Source organism: Liolophura sinensis, chromosome 13, assembly GCF_032854445.1.
Source record: "Liolophura sinensis isolate JHLJ2023 chromosome 13, CUHK_Ljap_v2, whole genome shotgun sequence".
Classification (NCBI taxonomy): Eukaryota; Metazoa; Mollusca; class Polyplacophora; order Chitonida; family Chitonidae; genus Liolophura; species Liolophura sinensis.
The window spans coordinates 25,836,550-25,857,173 of NC_088307.1; the positions used below are offsets into that span (position 1 = coordinate 25,836,550).

A 20,624-nucleotide genomic window follows, 5' to 3' on the forward strand; every position below is an offset into this window, starting at 1 on the left:
ATGCACAAGTATAAGATACTGTCTGTCAGTATGGCGGGATAAGCGATTGAACCACTGGAGCTGCGGAACTGAGATCTTTATATTTTCATTTTCTGTATTCTTATTTAAAGTACAGCAATAAAGAAATGGCTTCCTGAGGTATCTTGCTCCTAAATATTATGTCAAGTTTTTGTAGTTTCAAATGAACGTTCAGTGCTGTGTTCCTTGTTTTATAGCAGGTGTATTTTAAATCCACTTGTAACAAAATATTTGTGCGCCGTCCGCCATTGGAAGCTGAGAGGCACGAATTGGAATCTTGAATGATACAGTCCAACTAAACAAGGTATGTGAGGTAATATATACTAAGCTGTCTTTTCCTTCAGTACCTCTATTTCCCCAAAGCGGTTGTAAAATTAGGCTCACACTGCGCCTTCAGGGAATCGAAACTGGGTCGCAAAAATGGGAATCTTGTATGATATCACTACACCAGCTGTGATTAGGTCAAAGCAGTGTCTGTCAGTACGGCGCACTAACTGGCTGAGCCACTAGAGTATTTTTTTTCATTTATCTACAAATGCCTCAATTATATGTTTGTTAGTTGAAACTAATGACGCCTGCATGGAATTTTTGAGGGGAGCGTAGACAAACTGTTTGATAAATAAGCCACAGAGCCTCAAATTTTACCTCTGGTTCAGTTGGTTAGCGCGCTAGCGCATCGTAATGACCCAGGAGCCTCTCACCAATGTGGTCCAGCTTGTAGGAGTTCCCAGTTTCCACCCATTATAATGCTTACCGCCGTCGTGTAAGTGAAATATTCTTGAAACACCAATTAAATAAAAAGATCAATTAAATTTTACCTGTTACATTTGACAAATTTCACCCGTTGCATTTGGTCAGATATCATTTTTAAGACTACAATACCCAGGCTATGTGAAATGACGGTTTTCGAATTTTTCGTCATTTATCCCAACATTTTCAATCTCACTTAGGAAGGTTTCTGACATTCCTCCACCGCCATTTACTCCTCTAAAATGGTGTGTTACATAGCCCCCATCATTCCTAACTCACATTTTCTTTCATTACTCAGGATAGCTTATCGCATTTTCTCCACACTGGACTTTGGTCTTGCAATTCTTCGCGCTCTTTCTAATGATCACTAACGCTAACAGAATGGTGTTCTAAATTACCTGTAACTCTGGAAGTAGTATTTAACTTGAATCTCTCACTACTGGGTCAGAATTTCTTCATCTCTATGAAGGATTCCTTACAAGTTATCTTTCACTCAGGATGTCTCCCATACCTGTTAGTCTGGTGCCTTACATTCCTTGATCATTACATTTCTAACATTTGGGAGTCTAATGTCCATTGGTAATGGTAAACAGCATTTCTCTACAAGTCTTCCATACTTTCACAATCAACAGCTTGGTGTTAAAAACATGCTATTTGTGCCCTTAAAAGCTTTCTTAACTAAAGTTTTCCATGGATCTCAAAACGTCTTTCTAAATTTTAATCTGACAACGAGATAATTTATTGCGTCTTTCCAAACATCCTTTGTCCTGAAATAAAAAGCCAACAGACATCTAAATTTGGCCTGAACGCACGGGCTTGCCTAACCCATACGGGTACGTGTTTACCTTTTCTTATTTGAAAGTTGTAAAAACATGATGGGCTGGGTTTGTCACACGATAAAGCTTTTCGTATTATTGTATAATTACTCCAAAAAAGAAAAGAATTAACATCGATTTCACATCCACACGGTTTTGGAAATAAAAATAATAGAAAGCAGATAAGCTAAGCATAACACATTCTTCTGTTTCCCGATGTAGCGGCAGAAAAACAGAATTCCAGACCAGACTTCACAAAAAAATCTTATCGGTAAGTGGTAATCTGATTTACATCACGGTCTATTAGGAAACTTAAACTTGCACTGGAGAACAGATATAGAATTTGTAAATAAGGTGAAAAAAAAACACATTTATCGATTAAATTAGTGTATTAAAGTCACTTTAAAATCTCCGACTTTATCCCTCTTATTTTCTACAATAGCCAGCTTCCGAGCACCATTATTGCAACAACGCGCGGCTGAAGAATACATACTGGCTCTCGACAGCCCTAGCCAGTGATATGGGGCTGTTGGGAGACAGCTCCAGACAAACCTCGCTTATCAGAACCATTTTATTTTGCGGGAAGCAGACGGGTGTAGATGAAACGGAAAGAGAAAACTCTGATCCATTCAAAATGCCGAAATCCAAACAGAAATCGAACAAAAGTTCGGAATCAGTAAGTTTGATATTTCCTCCGAGGTTGAGATCTTTTCGTTAGTTCATTGTACTTGTTGTTGTCAATGACAGAAAATGTCAACGAGTGCCAGTAACAACGATGCTGTTGGCTGTCGTTGTTGTTGTTGTACGGAATGAGAAGACGGGTTCTTCCACATGCAGCTCTGTCATGGCATCGTCATATCAAGTCTTTTTTTTTCCCCAACAGTCATACAGCCTTGACAGTTATGCACCTATGGCGTAGGTCATGATGCTTGTCTTATTTGTTAGAAACCCTTGCCTTGATGCAGAGCTTTTCCTTCCTTGTTTAGTTGTTGTCATACTCGTAGATTAGAAAACATCCAAAATTTTGGGATTCTTGAAATCTTGTGCCTGTATCATTACATATACCTGCATGATTTCTTTTCATTCACCATTTGTGGGATTTGTGAGGATTAGGGTCCTATTAACGTGTTTATTTCCACGTGCCTTTTGACGTCATTTTTTGTCCCCCGTAGTCACATGCTTTTACTGATTTTTCATTGGTTAAAAATGATTGGGGAGGCGTTCAGTTTACATAACAAAAAACAGCAGTAAATGAATTAAGATGTTCTTCACTCTAGTCTCTGTCAGCCAGGAGTGTTCTGCACTTAACTGGTTGCGGTTCACACATTTCTGATGGCAGCAACCTGCTGACAGTCGTGGGTTTCCTCCCACCATAATGCTGGCCGCCGCCGCTGCCGTATAAATGAAATATTGCTTATGGCATAAAACACCAATCAAATAACTCAAACATATTTCAGAAAGTTATCTCTTTAATCGTTTGTTTTGAAAGGCCCTAGATCTGAACTTCCTTCAGACAGTGTGTCCAATGCTTATACCACTAGACTACTGTGGTTGTTGTGACAGAATGAGTCTTTCAGACTTTTTTGAGACATATGAACTTCGAAATACTCATATACTTATTTGTGTGTGTGACATGCTTTTGTCATGTGGAATGAATGAATGAATGAATATGGCATTATGGCACATCGGCAATATTTCAGCCACATCGTGGAGATACGTCAAGTAGATTCATGGGAGGAAACCCTGCTCGATCAGATATACCTAATGGCAAAGATCGTGTAGTTCCAAGTTTTTTTTTTACTCAACTGCAAAGATTTATGTCACAACTACCATGTGTTTCAACCAAGTGAAGACACAGGTAAGGGATGATAAAGTTGGGGAAATTGTTGACATGGTTGATGAGGGTCAACATTTTTGAGGGTTTTCTTTTAAGCTGCATGTAATAATAACGTTTTCTCCAGTTGTTTTACAAGACATGTGGAGGTGGTTACATGCCTTGACCTCAGAGACTGACATGTGCAGTCTGATGATAATGGTTAAACTTTAGATTGTCTACCACAGCTCACCAAACTCTGTTGTGTCTCTTTTTTTCCCCTCCATTAGGAAGTCAGCAGTTCACAGGCATCCTCATCACAAGCAGCATCCCAATACAGTCAGGCTGATGTTGATCGGCGGGTATGATTTACAGATACTTTTCGCTGTTTAAATCTCTCAGATGGACTGAAGTGTTCTTCATTGATTCACAGTGTGATTATAAATTGTAGCATAAGACGACAGTATAGATGGTAACATTGTACCACTTCAGAGGCCTAATGGTCGGAGCATCCACATCCGAGTCGGGGAAACCCTGGGATCAAATCCGGGTTGGGCTCATTCCTTAACCTTTAAAAATGGTACCTCTTGCTGCCTCTCTTGGCACTCAACACTGGGAGGTTAGAACGAGGAAACAGGACTGGTTGGTCTCGTGTCAGGATAATTTGACAGGGTGAAGTTTATGCCTGGTGCCTTCAGCATGATACTCCAGTGGCGACAGCATGGACTCACCCTGCCACAGGAAGACACAATATATGTAGACATACATGAACATAATGATTCCTTGTCATCATATGACCGAAAAATTGTTAAGTGCAATGTTAAACCCAAGCATTCATACATACATGCCACAACTATGTAATGGCAGAGGGGCCTGGCATGCTCACATTTTTTGTATAAGGCGCTGCTCACTGCAACTTTCAAGCACTTGATCAATGATCATGTTTGTTTGAATCCATCTCGAGCTGTTTTAAATAATTGGCAGATTTAGGTGAAGAGGTTTGCTGGCTGTTGTTATGTAAGGGAAACATTCTTGAGTGATGTATAAAAACAATCAAATACTGTAATTCTTCAATCTTTTTGCATATTTGCAAGATGTATGTTCAGGCATATTCTGTGTAGATTGATATGCTGTAGTTTTGTGCTCCAACATCAAATGTGCATAAATGTCACTGAAAGTTGCTCTTTCACATGTGAAAAGTTGAGGAATTAGAGTAAACACATATCAGTTAACATTGCATGATTTCTCTGTGAGATAGCCCTCCAAAATTTGGTACAAACATTCTTGCCGTCCCTAAAAAATTCTTTCTTGGTGTGGCGGGGTGGGGGGGGGGGGGGGGGCGTGTGGTGGGGTTGAATGGAGGGGAGGGAGAGAATTAGGCGGTAGAGAATTGTTCTTTTGTTTTTTTTTTCATTGAAAAAATAAATAAGTATTTTAGAGGAGCAGTGAGTGAAAAGGTGTCATTTGGTGGACTCTTGTTTCTCCAAAAATACATGTATTTAAGATACAGGTTCCAGATTTCGTATGCACAGTTTCCTTATTTTGAACATGGAGGCATTAGTTTTTACACTCTTGATTTTTACAGATTTTAAAACAAAAAAAAAAGTTCAAACAAAAATGAAAATATATGAATTTAATGACTAAAAAGCTCTTCTGTAAAAATTCAGGGGAGCTTGTTTTGATTTTATTCACCTGCTGATTTCCTTCATCTCACCTTGTATATTTTGTTGCAGGTCAGTGATTTGGTGAAGTTTTTACTTATCATGGATCAGAAGAAGCTGCCTATAAAGAAACAAGGTAAATATTGCCCTATACAAAGCTCAAACAACCTTATTCACATGAAAAAATATCCTGTGTTAGCGACTTTTTAGAATGCCGTTTACAATGTTCACCTAACTGTTCTGATGTCAAAAGTATAAACTTTTCTTTGCTTTCATTCTGATTTCCACACAGTACACATTTGCAGAACATAAAAAAAAGATACTAAAATAAAATGATATGATGTACATTTATAAGAAGAAAAAAAATTCTTGAATTTCAATCAGTGTACATATTGATAGACTAATCTTACCTCCATTGGAGAAGAGTGATTATTTGGTTTGCAGACCTCTCAGATCAACACATGTTGGCAAGTGAAAGTGATAAAGTTGAAGTGACAGCATTGAAGTCCTGCATTTGTCAGTAATTTTTCAGGTGTAATAAAATATGTGAACAGTAGTCGTGCATTTTTTCTGAAAAAATTTTCAGCATCCAAAATTATGTTCTGAAGTCAGGCATTTTTCTATAATTTTCAGTTAATATGTCCTTACTAAAGTCATGCCTATGTCTTGTAATTATATTCAGATATCAACAAACATGTTCTGAAGGAGCTAAGTCGAGCTGGCCCTGTTGTACTGGACAAAGCGAAGTTTCTATTACGGGATGTAAGTACCTATTATATGTCAGAGCCTTAGCTTCAAACAAAAAGAGGCAGGGTTGTGTTTTTCCAAAAGGGGTACATTTTAGCTTTGAGGGGCTGTTTTCTGCTTGCATCTATAATAATGAATGTGATTAATAAATATGCTAAAAATAGCCTACTCAACACTGTACTATGCATTTGTATACTGTAATCCTTCTAATTTTCAGGACGTATTAATTGGAAGTGCTTAAAGCAGAAAATTGCAAATATCAGTTTTGCAGACAAGTAAGAGACTGTCCCCATAAATTGTCCCGGTGTAAATGATGTAAAGGAATCAAAACGATTCCCTGTATCAGTAATACTGTCAGTGTGTAGTGATACGTTGAAACATGGTTGTGTAAACCGGCGATCGGTAAAGAGTCTACACAACAAACAAATCCAAAGAGACAACAGCAACAGTGATTCCACTCATGAAAACTTTCCAAAAAAAAAAAAAAAAACCTCAAGTTTTGCACTTACATATTTTCACGATATTCCCGAGTCTACTGATACCCAAAATATAGGCCTAAATATGTGGTCCGACATATATGCCAGAAACTCATACAGGCCTTGCCTACACCGTACAAGTACATGTGTGGCGGGACAGATATATATATATATATATATATATATATGCATATGGATTATGCAGTTCTTCGCAATCCTAAATTTACTGCAGACATTATTAGGACAGGCTGTCATGATGTATCGGAAATTGAGGGATACCTCCTTGATCCTCACACCTAACAGGGATGCAGGTGCCACATGAAATGTATGTGGTTTCTGTGTGATGGATGACAGGTATGCTCACATTTTCCCTCAAGGTGGGGAATCTGACATGACTTCCATTTGTTTTGTAAAATAGTTTGTAAAGTTAAATAATATTCGGTGAATTGATGTCCTCCCAGTGAGCCTCCTCACTCTCCCTATTTTTGAGAATGGGCTGTCATATTGATGTCATTCTCCCAACAGAGCCTCTTCTGTGTTCGGGCACCATTGTTTTACCCTCGCAGGAGTTTTTCAAAAACTTTATTCACGTGAAAGGCAGCATTATGCATTGATGAAACGGCAATTCTTCGAATTCCAGTCACACATAGACCTCATGTAAGAGATGCTATGGACAAGCAGTCGGTAAATCCGAGACACGCCGGGGTTCCCTGTCAATCATGCTACATAACTATCGACTCATTGGATACATAACATTTTGTCCAACCAATTAACTAAAAGCTAATTAAAAAAAAAGAGCAAGACCAAAACTGATTTTTAGACTAATTTGGTATTTAATTTAGTGCGTTGTCAGCATGGTCAATACCGTGGGGAGGTATCCTGCCAGTTGTGCCAGCAGGACTGCTTTCAGCAGGCCTGCTCCCTCTTCGGCTGTTTCCAGTGATCGGCTTCAAGGAATAAACTGAACAAAACCCGTTAAACCACCACGACAACCTATGTTGTAGACATTGTAGAGATACAATGTAGAAGTACACTTAGCTTAGGGCTACTTAACACTATAAGTACGTTTCATGAAAACGCTCAGTTGGTCAGTGCGCTAGCGCAGTGCAATGACCCAGGAGTCTCCCACCAATGCGGTCGCTGTGAGTTCAAGTCCGACTCATGCTGGCTTCCTCCCCGGCCGTAAGTGGGAAGGTCTGTCAGCAACCTGCGGATGGTCGTGGGTTTCCCCCGGGCTCTGCCCGGTTTCCACCCACCATAATGCCGGCCGCTGTCGTATAAGTGAAATATTCTTGAGTATGACATAAAACACCAATCAAATAAATAAATAAATTCATGAACCCGACCTCTGGTGAATAAAGCTGATAGCAACATTAAAGTCCAAGAAAGCACCTATTTTTAGAACATGTACAGTGTAGTCATGACGTGAAAAACGTTAGCTTTAACTGAATTACATTGGAGTCGTCAATTTTAGTTCTCTGAGTTAAACAAGAGGGGAGCTGATAGGTTTTCACCTCGTCTGTGAGTCTGTTGGCCTGTCTGTCTGTTCCATGTTATGTTTTCCACATTTTTGGGGGATTATTGTTTAAGATTTTGAATTGAAACTTTGCTCATGTGTTTAGCATAGCATGATACAGAATGCAGTTTGAATTTCAAAAAAGACCAGTCAATTTCAGGGTGGATATAGCCACACCAAAAGTAAAAATGGGGGTAGAATATTCTGTCAACTGGTTAAGTTCTTCCAGATTTTTCCTGTGAAGACCTGACAACCTGTAGAGGATAATGTTTTGCTTATCAATACTTTTCAGATTGCCTATTTTTTAACAGTTTCGATTACGCTGTTCCTCTTCATTTGACAGGAGTGTTTGCCCCATTATGTAGTAAAGCTCTCTCATCCAAAGTGTAACCATGGTAACCAAGCGTTTTGCATTGACAGGTGTTCGGGATTGAGCTGGTGGAGTTGGAAGACAAACAGAAGGGAAATTACATTTTGGTGAATTCCTTAGAAACAGACGCAACAAATCCTCACCTGCAGTGGTAAGAAAGAGAAAATAGGTGTGCCAATATTCAACAGCTATTTAGATTTTCATTTGATGTGCATGTATCTCTCATAGTGACATTTTGTTCATTAAAATCAATCTGTTTGATTCTTGGCATGTCAAAGATTTAAGTGAACTTATTATAACTTGCAACATTTTTTATGTTCAGTAGGTAAGGTTTAAAGGTCTTAATATTTTAACACTCCAGTTTCAAGAGAAGCCAGGCAAAAAAGTTTAAAATGATATGAAGAAAACCATATCATGCTGTAATGTGGAAGAGAACTAGCTCCATCATGTCCATGGTTGAAAAGGATGTAAAATGAATATAACAGAAGAGTCCACAAAAACAACAGGTTCAGGGTTTTCTGACATAGTTACCTGATGTGATGTGTTAATATTCACATTGCTGTAGTAACATCAGGGGTATTATTTGAAAGTACATGTACGTTGTCATTTATTCATCAGCTATACATCAGCTATGGATAACATCATGTGCTCTTTCTTATTGTCACACCATGAAAAACAGTGAACAACAAACAAAAAACTATCCTCTTAGGCTTCAAATACAATAACAGTTTTAATGTGCAGCAAGTTTGTAATACACATGATTTAGTAAAGCAGCCCAGATTACGGGAACCTTTTACGGGAACCTTTAGTAAAGCAGCCCAGATTACGGGAACCTTTTACGGGAACCTTTAGTAAAGCAGCCCAGATTACGGGAACCTTTTACGGGAACCTTTAGTAAAGCAGCCCAGATTACGGGAACCTTTTATGGGAACCTTTAGTAAAGCAGCCCCAGATTATGGGAACCTTTTAACCTCTCTGTAACTCACAAAGTTACAATTCAAGAAAGACCTTATCTGAAGTGCGTTCACAGGGTAAACATTCAAATGAAAATAGATCAGGCTGCATTTCATACTCTGCGTCCACACTCTGTGACCATTCGATTTCTACAAGTCTTAGGTTGGCTGTTTAGGTCTTTTCCCACCCTTCATCAAAAATAACTAAGAGTATTCTATTTGTTATCTTTTCTTTAAGGCCTTTAAGGGACAAACTTTAGGTGAAATATTGTATTTTATTTTGTTTAGGTGTGTGTAGATCTGATCTTTTGAGTGGTTTGTGCAGCCTTTGTTCTGTGAGTGGTTTGTGCAGCCCTAATTTTATGAGTAGTTTGTTCGGCCTTAATTCTGTGAGTAGTTTGTGCGGCCTTAATTCTGTGAGTAGTTTGTGCAACCTTTATTCTCTGAGTAGTTTGTGTAGCCTTAATCCTGTGAATAGCTTGTGCAGCCTTTGTTCTGTGAGTAGTTTCTGCAGCCTTTATTCTGTGAGTAGTTTGTGCGGCCTTAACTCTATGAGTGGTTTGTGCGACCTTAATTCTCTCAGTAGTTTGTGTAGCCTTAATCCTGTGAGTAGTTTGTGCGGCTTTAATTCTCTTAGTAGTTTGTACGTCTTTGATGCTGTGAGAAGTTTGTGTAGCCTTTATTCTGTGAGTGGTTTGTGCGGCTGTAATTCTGTGAGTAGTTTGTGCAGCCTTAATTCTGCGAGTAGTTTGTGCAGCCTTTATTCTGTGAGTATTTGTGCGACCTTAATTCTGCGAGTAGTTTGTGCAGCCTTTATTCTGTGAGTAGTTTGTGCGACCTTAATTCTCTGAGTAGTTTGTGTAGCCTTAATCCTGTGAGTAGCTTGTGCAGCCTTTGTTCTGTGAATAGTTTGTGCAGCCTTTATGCTGTGAGTAGTTTGTATGGCTTTAATGCTGTGAGTAGTTTGTGCGACCTTAATTCTCTGAGTAGCTTGTGGGGCCTTAATCCTGTGAGAGGTTTGTCCAGCCTTAATCCTGTGAGTAGTTTGTGCAGCCTTAATTCTGTGAGTAAATTTTGCGGTCTTAATTCTGTGAGTGTAGTTTGTGGAGCCTTAACTCTGTGAGTAGTTTGTGGAGCCTTTATTCTGTGAGTAGTTTGTGGAGCCTTTATTCTGTGAGTAGTTTGTGCAGCCTTTATTCTGTGAGTAGTTTGTGCAGCCTTAATTCTGTAGTTTGTGTGGCCTTAATTCTGTGAGTAGTTTGTGCAGCCTTTGTTCTGTGAGTAGTTTGTGCGGCCTTAACTCTGTGAGTAGTTTGTGCGACCTTAACTCTGTGTGTAGTTTGTGCGGCCTTAACTCTGTGAGTAGTTTGTGCGGCCTTAACTCTGTGAGGAGTTTGTGCGGGCCTTAACTCTCAGTGAGGAGTTTGTGCGGCCTTAACTCTGTGAGGAGTTTGTGCGGCCTTAACTCTGTGTATAGTTTTGTGCGGCCTTAACTCTGTGAGTAGTTTGTGCGGCCTTAACTCTGTCAGTAGTTTGTGCGGCCTTAACCCTTGAGTAGTTTGTGCGGCCCTAACTCTGTGAGTAGTTTGTGCGGCCCTAACTCTGTGAGTAGTTTGTGCGGCCTTAACTCTGTGAGTAGTTTGTGCGGCCTTAACTCTGTGAGTAGTTTGTGTGGCCTCAACTCTGTGAGTAGTTTGTGCAAGCCTTAACTCTGTGAGTAGTTTGTGTGGCCTTAACTCTGTGAGTAGTTTGTGTGGCCTTAATTCTGTGAGTAGTTTGTGCGGCCTTAACTCTGTGAGTAGTTTGTGTGGCCTTAACTCTGTGAGTAGTTTGTGCGGCCTTAACTCTGTGAGTAGTTTGTGTGGCCTCAACTCTGTGAATAGCTTGTGCAGCCTTAACTCTGTGAGTAGTTTGTGGAACCTTAACTCTGTGAGTAGTTTGTGCGGCCTCAACTCTGTGAGTAGTTTGTGCAGCCTTAACTCTGTGAGTAGTTTGTGGAACCTTAACTCTGTGTGTAGTTTTGTGCGGCCTTAACTCTGTGTGTAGTTTTGTGCGGCCTTAACTCTGTGAGTAGTTTTGTGCGGCCTTAACTCTGTGAGTAGTTTGTGCGGCCTTAACTCTGTGTGTAGTTTGTGCGGCCTTAACTCTGTGAGTAGTTTGTGCGGCCTTAACTCTGTGAGGAGTTTGTGCGGCCTTAACTCTGTTAGGAGTTTGTGCGGCCTTAACTCTGTGTATAGTTTGTGCGGCCCTTAACTCTATGAGTGGTTTGTGCGACCTTAATTCTCTCAGTAGTTTGTGTAGCCTTAATCCTGTGAGTAGTTTGTGCGGCTTTAATTCTCTTAGTAGTTTGTACGTCTTTGATGCTGTGAGAAGTTTGGTGTAGCCTTTATTCTGTGAGTGGTTTGTGCGGCTGTAATTCTGTGAGTAGTTTGTGCAGCCTTAATTCTGCGAGTAGTTTGTGCAGCCTTTATTCTGTGAGTAGTTTGTGCGACCTTAATTCTGCGAGTAGTTTGTGCAGCCTTTATTCTGTGAGTAGTTTGTGCGACCCTTAATTCTCTGAGTAGTTTGTGTAGCCTTAATCCTGTGAGTAGCTTGTGCAGCCTTTGTTCTGTGAATAGTTTGTGCAGCCTTTATGCTGTGAGTAGTTTGTATGGCTTTAATGCTGTGAGTAGTTTGTGCGACCTTAATTCTCTGAGTAGCTTGTGGGGCCTTAATCCTGTGAGAGGTTTGTCCAGCTTAATCCTGTGAGTAGTTTGTGCAGCCTTAATTCTGTGAGTAAATTTTGCGGTCTTAATTCTGTGAGTAGTTTGTGGAGCCTTAACCTCTGTGAGTAGTTTGTGGGAGCCTTTATTCTGTGAGTAGTTTGTGGAGCCTTTAATTCTGTGAGTAGTTTGTGCAGCCTTTATCTGTGAGTAGTTTGTGCAGCCTTAATTCTGTAGTTTGTGTGGCCTTAATTCTGTGAGTAGTTTGTGCAGCCTTTGTTCTGTGAGTAGTTTGTGCGGCCTTAACTCTGTGAGTAGTTTGTGCGACCTTAACTCTGTGTGTAGTTTGTGCGGCCTTAACTCTGTGAGTAGTTTGTGCGGCCTTAACTCTGTGAGGAGTTTGTGCGGCCTTAACTCTGTGAGGAGTTTGTGCGGCCTTAACTCTGTGTATAGTTTGTGTGGCCTCAACTCTGTGAGTAGTTTGTGCGGCCTTAACTCTGTGAGTAGTTTGTGCGGCCTTAACTCTGTGAGTAGTTTGTGCGGCCTTAACTCTGTGAGTAGTTTGTGCGGCCTTAACCCTTGAGTAGTTTGTGCGGCCCTAACTCTGTGAGTAGTTTGTGCGGCCCTAACTCTGTGAGTAGTTTGTGCGGCCTTAACTCTGTGAGTAGTTCGTCCGGCCTTAACTCTGTGAGTAGTTTGTGCGGCCTTAACTCTGTGAGTAGTTTGTGTGGCCTCAACTCTGTGAGTAGTTTGTGCGGCCTTAACTCTGTGAGTAGTTTGTGTGGCCTTAACTCTGTGAGTAGTTTGTGCGGCCTTAATTCTGTGAGTAGTTTGTGCGGCCTTAACTCTGTGAGTAGTTTGTGCGGCCTTAACTCTGTGAGTAGTTTGTGCGGCCCTAACTCTGTGAGTAGTTTGTGCGGCCCTAACTCTGTGAGTAGTTTGTGCGGCCTTAACTCTGTGAGTAGTTTGTGCGGCCTTAACTTTGTGAGTAGTTTGTGCGGCCTTAACTCTGTGAGTAGTTTGTGTGGCCTCAACTCTGTGAGTAGTTTGTGCAGCCTTAACTCTGTGAGTAGTTTGTGTGGCCTTAACTCTGTGAGTAGTTTGTGCGGCCTTAATTCTGTGAGTAGTTTGTGCGGCCTTAACTCTGTGAGTAGTTTGTGCGGCCTTAACTCTGTGAGTAGTTTGTGCGGCCTTAACTCTGTGAGTAGTTTGTGTGGCCTCAACTCTGTGAATAGCTTGTGCAGCCTTAACTCTGTGAGTAGTTTGTGGAACCTTAACTCTGTGAGTAGTTTGTGCGGCCTCAACTCTGTGAGTAGTTTGTGCAGCCTTAACTCTGTGAGTAGTTTGTGGAACCTTAACTCTGTGTGTAGTTTGTGCGGCCTTAACTCTGTGTGTAGTTTGTGCGGCCTTAACTCTGTGAGTAGTTTGTGCGGCCTTAACTCTGTGAGGAGTTCGTGCAGCCTTAACTCTGTGAGTAGTTTGTGCAGCCTTAACTCTGTGAGTAGTTTGTGCAGCCTTAACTCTGTGAATAGCTTGTGCGGCCTTAACTCTGTGAGTAGTTTGTGCGGCCTTAACTCTGTGTGTAGTTTGTGCGGCCTTAATTCTGTGAGTAGTTTGTGCGGCCTTAACTCTGTTAGGAGTTTGTGCAGCCTTAACTCTGTGAGTAGTTTGTGCAGCCTTAACTCTGTGAGTAGTTTGTGCAGCCTTAACTCTGTGAGTAGTTTGTGCAGCCTTTGTTCTGTGAGTAGTTTGTGCGGCCTTAACTCTGTGAGTAGTTTGTGCAGCCTTAACTCTGTGAGTAGTTTGTGCAGCCTTAACTCTGTGAGTAGTTTGTGCAGCCTTTGTTCTGTGAGTAGTTTGTGCAGCCTTAACTCTGTGAGTAGTTTGTGCGGCCTTAACTCTGTGAGTAGTTTGTGCGGCCTTAACTCTGTGTATAGTTTGTGCGGCCTTAATTCTGTGAAAGGTTTGTCCAGCCTTTATCCTGAGAGTGGTTTGTGCGGCCGTAATTCTGTGAGTGGTTTGTGCGGCCTCAGCTCTTTGAGTAGTTTGTGCAGCGTTATTCCCATTGAAGCTCACTTGTAATGTGGCAGTAGACTGTGGTTTAGCCTGGGCATTCCACTTCACCATCTTCATCCACCCACAAAACAGAGCTTTTTTTTCAGCTTGTCCATTAGCTACATAAATCTAATAAGATAAATATTCTGTTCATTGTTGCAGGCCTGGAGAAGATAACGCAAAATTTGGCCTTATTATTGTGATCCTCAGTCTCATCTTCATGAATGGAAATGTAATCTCTGACGGTGAGAGATAACCTTTAGGGTCATTTTATAATCTCGTCTCCACAGGCATAGCTAATGTCATACACTGAGCGTCGGTGTCCAACAACAGTGAAAGCAATGTTAGGGATGGTACATTTATCTCAAAAGTACTCCATGTACATGTATTGAGCTCAGGTAAAGCACAATAATACCAGGGCGGGGGTGGGGGTGGGGGTGGTGGTGGTGGTGGTGGTGGTGGAGGTCGATGTTGGTGCTCTGTGTTGGGTTAATCACTGTATATTACAAACTTCACTACTTAGTGTCTTTTGTGTAATGTTTTGTATAATGTTAAGGTAATTGTTACAGGTGGTATCTGCATGTGTTGAGCTCAGATTTTTCATTCATGTCAAGAACAACAACATGAGTGGAATTTACCATTTTGTGTTAATTAATGGACAAATTAACAAGTTCATGAAATTCACATATTTTCTGTATTAGAACCCATGTTAAGTCCTTTATCTACCGAGCAGGCCTGTGATGATGAAGTGATCTTAGAACTAGATCTTAGCCAAAGTTTAAAAAATCATTAAAAAAGGTATGTTTCTTTCCATCATTTTACCTGAAATTTGTTGTACAGTAACTTACACAAAGCTTACCTTGTCAAACAATATTTAGACCTTGTTATATTTAGACATTGTTTAAGTGGTTTGAAATTTTGGCTGAAGCCTAGGATCGCTTCGTGATTCCAGAGCTGCTCAATAGATAAAGAACTTTTGTAGCCGTGTGTTACCTACGGGCATGCTCTTTGGTAGCCTTTCTACCACATCTAGAGTTAAGGTCTGGCAGCAACCTGTGGATGGTCAATGGTTTCCCCCAGGCTCTGCCCGGTTTCCTCCCACCATAATGCTGGTCCTCGTCGTATAAGTGAAATATTCTTGGGTACAATAACCTAAAACAGCAGTCAAATAAAGAAACCAAGTCTTAAGTTTTTTTAAGGTTTTTTTCAGTGATAAGTGATAAGATGTACTCATGTTAACGCATTCCTAATTCCTCAGCCTTTTTTTGCTAATGTAAGAGAAACTTTCAGTGTGATTTATGTACTTTTTAAATTTGATTTTGGAGACAACAATCTTGGCTTTGTTGGTCAGTTTCAGGGCTTCGCAATAAGTATAACTTCCTCAGTCTACTCAGTAGAATGTCCTCAGAATGTCATAGAATAAGCATTTTGCAAACATGTGAAGTGGTTGAATTAAAACATAGTTTTACGTACGAGTATGAATGCAATCCCCTTGTTGACGACATTCATGTGGCCCCATGAGCAGTCTATTACAGGGTAATCTTTATTTTTTTATTTGATTTGTTGTTTTACGCCATACTCAAGAATATTGCACTTATATCACAGCGACCAGCATTATGCTGGGAGGAAACTGGACAAAGCCCAGAGGAAACCCATGACCATCTGCAGGTTGCTGGCAGACCTTCTCACTTACAACTGGAGAGGAAGCCAGCATGAGCTGGGCTTGAACTCACAGCGATCACATTGGTGAGAGGCTCCTGAGTCATTACACTGGGCTGGCGCGCTAACCATCTGAGCCAAGAGTCACATTGTGCCATTGGAAAGCATGGAATGAGAAGCCTTTGTCAGTTTCAGACGTTGTAATTGGAATGTTTGATTCTTGCAGGAGAAATGTGGCATGGGCTGAAAAGATTGGGTGTGGAACCAGAGTAAGTGAAATACCAACAAACATTTTTGCTAACCTTATTAATTTCTAAAATTTTTTTTTTATTAAATCTGAAATTGGACTAATTTCTGAGGTATTTGTATGTTTGAATGTTCACAATGGTAAAATTTATTCGTGCAGCCTGTGTGGAATGTGTCTTCAAATTTGGAGATTTTCCATTTATTTTTAAATTTGTAGAAACGGAGCTTCTGCTTTGCACCTGTCTGAGGGGTGGATGTTTCTGTTTGTTTGTCGGTGTGTGAGCATAATGTTGAGACCTTAGTATTCCAAGAACTAATCGAGCTCAAAAGTTCAAAAGACCGTTCAAATTGAGATGGGCCGTGGTTCTTTCAACCATACACCTGACTGCAGGGTCACAAATGAAATATCCTTGAGCTTGTTAAGTGAAGTATAAACCCACAATGAAATAAATAAAAAAATGAATAATTAGCTTAGCCTTTGACTTCCCGCTGTGTACATGAACATGTATGTCTTTGTGTTCCATCTTGTATTTACACTCTCGTCACATGTATTTGTTTGTACAGGCAATGTCTTGGTGTTCCATCTTGTATTTAGGCTCTGGTCACATGTAATTGTTTGTACAAGCCATCTTGTATTTATGCTCTGGTCACATTCATTTGTTTGTACAGGCTATGTCTTGGTGCCCCATCTTGTATTTAGGCTGTGGTCACATTCATTTGTTTGTACAGGCTATGTCTTGGTGCCCCATCTTGTATTTACCTTCTGGTTACATGCATTTGTTTGTACAGGCTATGTCTTGGTGCCCCATCTTGTATTTACCTTCTGGTCAACATGCATTTGTTTGTACAGGCTATGTCTTGGTGCCCCATCTTGTATTTACCTTCTGGTCTCATGCATTTGTTTGTACAGGCTATGTCTTGGTGCCCCATCTTGTATTTAGGCTGTGGTCACATTCATTTGTTTGTACAGGCTATGTCTTGGTGCCCCATCTTGTATTTACCTTCTGGTCTCATGCATTTGTTTGTACAGGCTATGTCTTGGTGCCCCATCTTGTATTTAGGCTGTGGTCACATTCATTTGTTTGTACAGGCTATGTCTTGGTGCCCCATCTTGTATTTACCTTCTGGTCTCATGCATTTGTTTGTACAGGCTATGTCTTGGTGTCCCATCTTGTATTTAGGCTGTGGTCACATTCATTTGTTTGTACAGGCTATGTCTTGGTGCCCCATCTTGTATTTACCTTCTGGTCTCATGCATTTGTTTGTACAGGCTATGTCTTGGTGCCCCATCTTGTATTTACCTTCTGGTTACATGCATTTGTTTGTACAGGCTATGTCTTGGTGCCCCATCTTGTATTTACCTTCTGGTTACATGCATTTGTTTGTACAGGCATTGTCTTGTTGCTCCATCTTGTATTTACCTTTTGGTTACATGCATTTGTTTGTACAGGCTATGTCTTGTTGCTCCATCTTGTATTTACCTTCTGGTTACATGCATTTGTTTGTACAGGCTATGTCTTGGTGCCCCATCTTGTATTTACCTTCTGGTTACATGCATTTGTTTGTACAGGCTATGTCTTGGTGCCCCATCTTGTATTTACCTTCTGGTCAACATGCATTTGTTTGTACAGGCTATGTCTTGGTGCCCCATCTTGTATTTACCTTCTGGTCATATTCATTTGTTTGTACGAGCCCCCGTTTTTCTTTTCTCTAGGGTATCGCACACAGTGTTTGGAGACATTAAGAAACTAGTGACATCCGAATTCGTCAAACAGGGCTACATTGAGTATAACAAGAGACCTAACAGTGACCCGCCTGTGTATGACTTTAAGTGGGGGTGGCGTGCCCGTGAAGAGACATCCAAGAAACATGTGCTGGACTTCGTCAGCCAGGTAAGCATTTCTGTGATTCATATCCTAGACTTAAAGGATACACATCCCAGACTGCAGTGATACGTGCACACATCCCAGACTCCAGTGATTCTAATGATACACATCCCAGACTCTGGCAAAATACGCTCCAGACTCCAGTGATACCCATCCAAGACTCCAGCCATACACATCCCAGACTCTTGAGATATAAATATCTGACACACATCCCAGACTCCAGCCATACAGACTTTGAAATCTGTACCCTTCCCAGACTCCCGCCATTCTCATCCCAGACTCCAGCCATACATATCCGAGACTCCAGAGTTACACATCTCAAACTCCAGAGTTACACATCCCAGACTCTGGCGGTACACACCTTAGACACTAGTGAGTACACCAGCAGTACACATCCCAGTAAAGTACATGCTGGTTTCCATCGATACAATTCCCAGACTCCAGGAATATCGATCCAAGACATGCAATACACATTGTAATCACCAGCGATACATACCCCAGACTCGCGTGATGCATACCCCAGACTCGCGTGATGCATACCCCAGACTCACATGATGCATACCCCAGACTCACATGATGTATACCCCAGACTCAAGCAATACAAATGGAAGACCCCAGCAATACACATCCAAAACTCCAGCAATACATATCCAAAACTCCAATGATACACATGTATGTCCCAGACTCCAGGTGTCTCTGAGAATGACAGTTGTCTTGCTCAGCTATGATGTCCAAGTATATAGCTGAGGCAAGGAATGACCCGGTATTGTGAGCTCTGGAGAAAGCGGAGGCTAGACAGGAAGTAAATCTTACATACATATTTGACTCCTGCTAATATATGGCAAGTATACAAGAACAGATGCTAGGCTAGTCGGGCCTTACATTTACATGTGAGACTTTTGCTGATTGCTGTACACTTACATATACTCTTAGTTTACTGATTTAGCAAGTGCACCCAATACATCATATAGAATACAGTTGTTTTTATACATACATGTATTGATATTTTCTTGTAGGTACAAAGTACACCTACAGTTACCAAAGGAGTTCATATTGTGTTTTATTCTCAGGTGTACAGCATGGATCCGAAACAGTGGACATCACAATGGCAGGATGTGGTTCAGACAGAAGGGATAGAGGATGAGGTGTGAAACAAAGAATTCTCCGATCTCCAGTCTCCAGTTAGGGTTTTTTTTTTCACTAAAACTTTGAAGGTGTTTGTTTGGTGCAGACTCATTCAGATGGTGCTCTAGGTTGCACGCATGTAACAATTCCTGTCGAAGAGGTGGTGACAATAAAGTTTTGTAACATGTTACATGCAGATGTGAACATTACAGTGTCTGTACCTGTGAAGGTCTTGCAGCAACCTGTGGATGATCGTAGGTTTCCCCCAGGCTCTGCCCGGTTTCCTCCCACCAAATGCAGGCCGCTGTCGTATAAGTGAAATATTCTTTCAATGTCAAGATTAACAAGGCGATACTGATTCTGAGGTCCAAGGCATCCTGAGTTCTGAATTGTACAGAGTCCTGACGAGGAAATTGTAGGAGGGTTTGTCTAAGACAAGGTTTGACAAAAGTGTGACTGGCAAAAGGGGAAAGAAGCCTTGACAAAATACAGTGTACTATGATTGCCGTTAGTGTACTGTCTTGTCTATTGATACATGCACGACAAAGGATGTGAAAGGGATTTGAATATCTGGGTGCTGATGGTGACATAAGCTAAACTATAGCCTTGCATCATCCAAATCTTGCCGGAATTCTGCATGTGAAAACGTCCTCTTTTAAAGTTTATAAGACATCCGAAGTGTAAGGATCATGGAAAGTTGTTGTTTCGTGGTAATGGATTAGCACATGCCAATCATGTCAGTTTATTAGATTAGCAGGCGGAACTTACAGATTAATAACTCGCTGGTATATCCCACAAGCTGTTATTATATTGTGTGTCGGCCAATAGACAAGCAAATCTTCGCAGCCACGGTCATAAAAAAAAAGATGTTTCAGAGATTCTTGGTAATGGCGCTGTGTCCATTCAAATCACCAATCTACATACTGAAGTTTTGATGGATTTTGCCCATATTGTGGATGATTCCGACAAACTACTGGCTGTGTGAGACTCACAGGACACGGTACAAAGGAGCACAACGGAGAAGTGATTTATTTCTAAAATCGATAAAACATTGTTTCTGACCTTGCATGTCCTTCTTAAACAGTACACATGCAGTACTTGTAGGATCAATACGACGGCCTGTGGGTTCTGGCTGCGACGAACAGCTATGTATCAAGCAGCTCGATTATCCGGTGGGTTGGTCGGTTGGCTGATTGGTAAAATGTGACGTCCTGTATTTTTTGTAAACACTGTGTGGAATACGAGACAAAGCCCTACCTCGTCTGGGCAATATGGTTATGGATGGTCTCGCACACAGGGCAGTAAATCTGTCGATACATATTGTATCTCAGATATACTTTGTATCTCCTACAAATATATGTACACTTTATATCTACAAAGTGTATCTAGACAACGAGCTGATTCATTGTCATCATATATTGTGACAAAACATTTTTTTATCGTTGAGGTGGTTTGATAAGAGTGACATTTGTATTTTTATATTAGGTGTGTCAAATGTTCATCAGTTCATCTTTGTTATTAAATACAAGCACTATGTCTAAATTGTTTCTTCATTGTTTTGTAAAATCTATGTGGACTGAATTGTGCAGTGTTGATTAACATGTGCAATTTCTATTTATCACACGTTTCCTACCTAAACTCAGCTGTTATAATCAATGTACAGTTTCTTGTGCTAATAAAACAGATAAAATTATTAACACATGCCATTTGTCTTCCAGTTGTCATCTGGTGATCTTCAAAGACAATGTCAAGATGTGATTTAATGAAGATTCATTGTTTCTGTGGTCATTTTCATTTTCGCTGTCTTTGAAAATATTTTGAAGTAACGTACA

The 20,624-nt window shown here is 40.7% G+C and overlaps 1 protein-coding gene across 1 annotated transcript; it reads left to right on the top strand.

Moving 5' to 3' along the window:
* Window positions 1-2,170: 2,170 nt before the first annotated feature.
* Window positions 2,171-20,490, top strand: LOC135480287 (non-structural maintenance of chromosomes element 3 homolog). Its single transcript, XM_064760086.1, has 9 exons — window positions 2,171-2,259; window positions 3,687-3,758; window positions 5,130-5,193; window positions 5,740-5,819; window positions 8,217-8,317; window positions 14,039-14,121; window positions 15,762-15,804; window positions 17,496-17,673; window positions 18,738-20,490. The coding sequence occupies exons 1-9, from the start codon at window positions 2,218-2,220 to the stop codon at window positions 18,816-18,818; spliced, it is 744 nt and encodes a 247-aa protein (XP_064616156.1). The 5' UTR covers window positions 2,171-2,217; the 3' UTR covers window positions 18,819-20,490.
* Window positions 20,491-20,624: the final 134 nt, after the last annotated feature.

Excerpts from the sequence above, each read along its gene's own strand:
- LOC135480287 (XM_064760086.1), top strand. The coding sequence starts at position 2,218 with ATGCCGAAATCCAAACAGAAATCGAACAAAAGTTCGGAATCA. Across the intron at positions 2,260-3,686 it reads CGAACAAAAGTTCGGAATCA|GAAGTCAGCAGTTCACAGGC; the intron begins GTAAGTTTGATA and ends CCCCTCCATTAG. Across the intron at positions 15,805-17,495 it reads AGATTGGGTGTGGAACCAGA|GGTATCGCACACAGTGTTTG; the intron begins GTAAGTGAAATA and ends TCTTTTCTCTAG.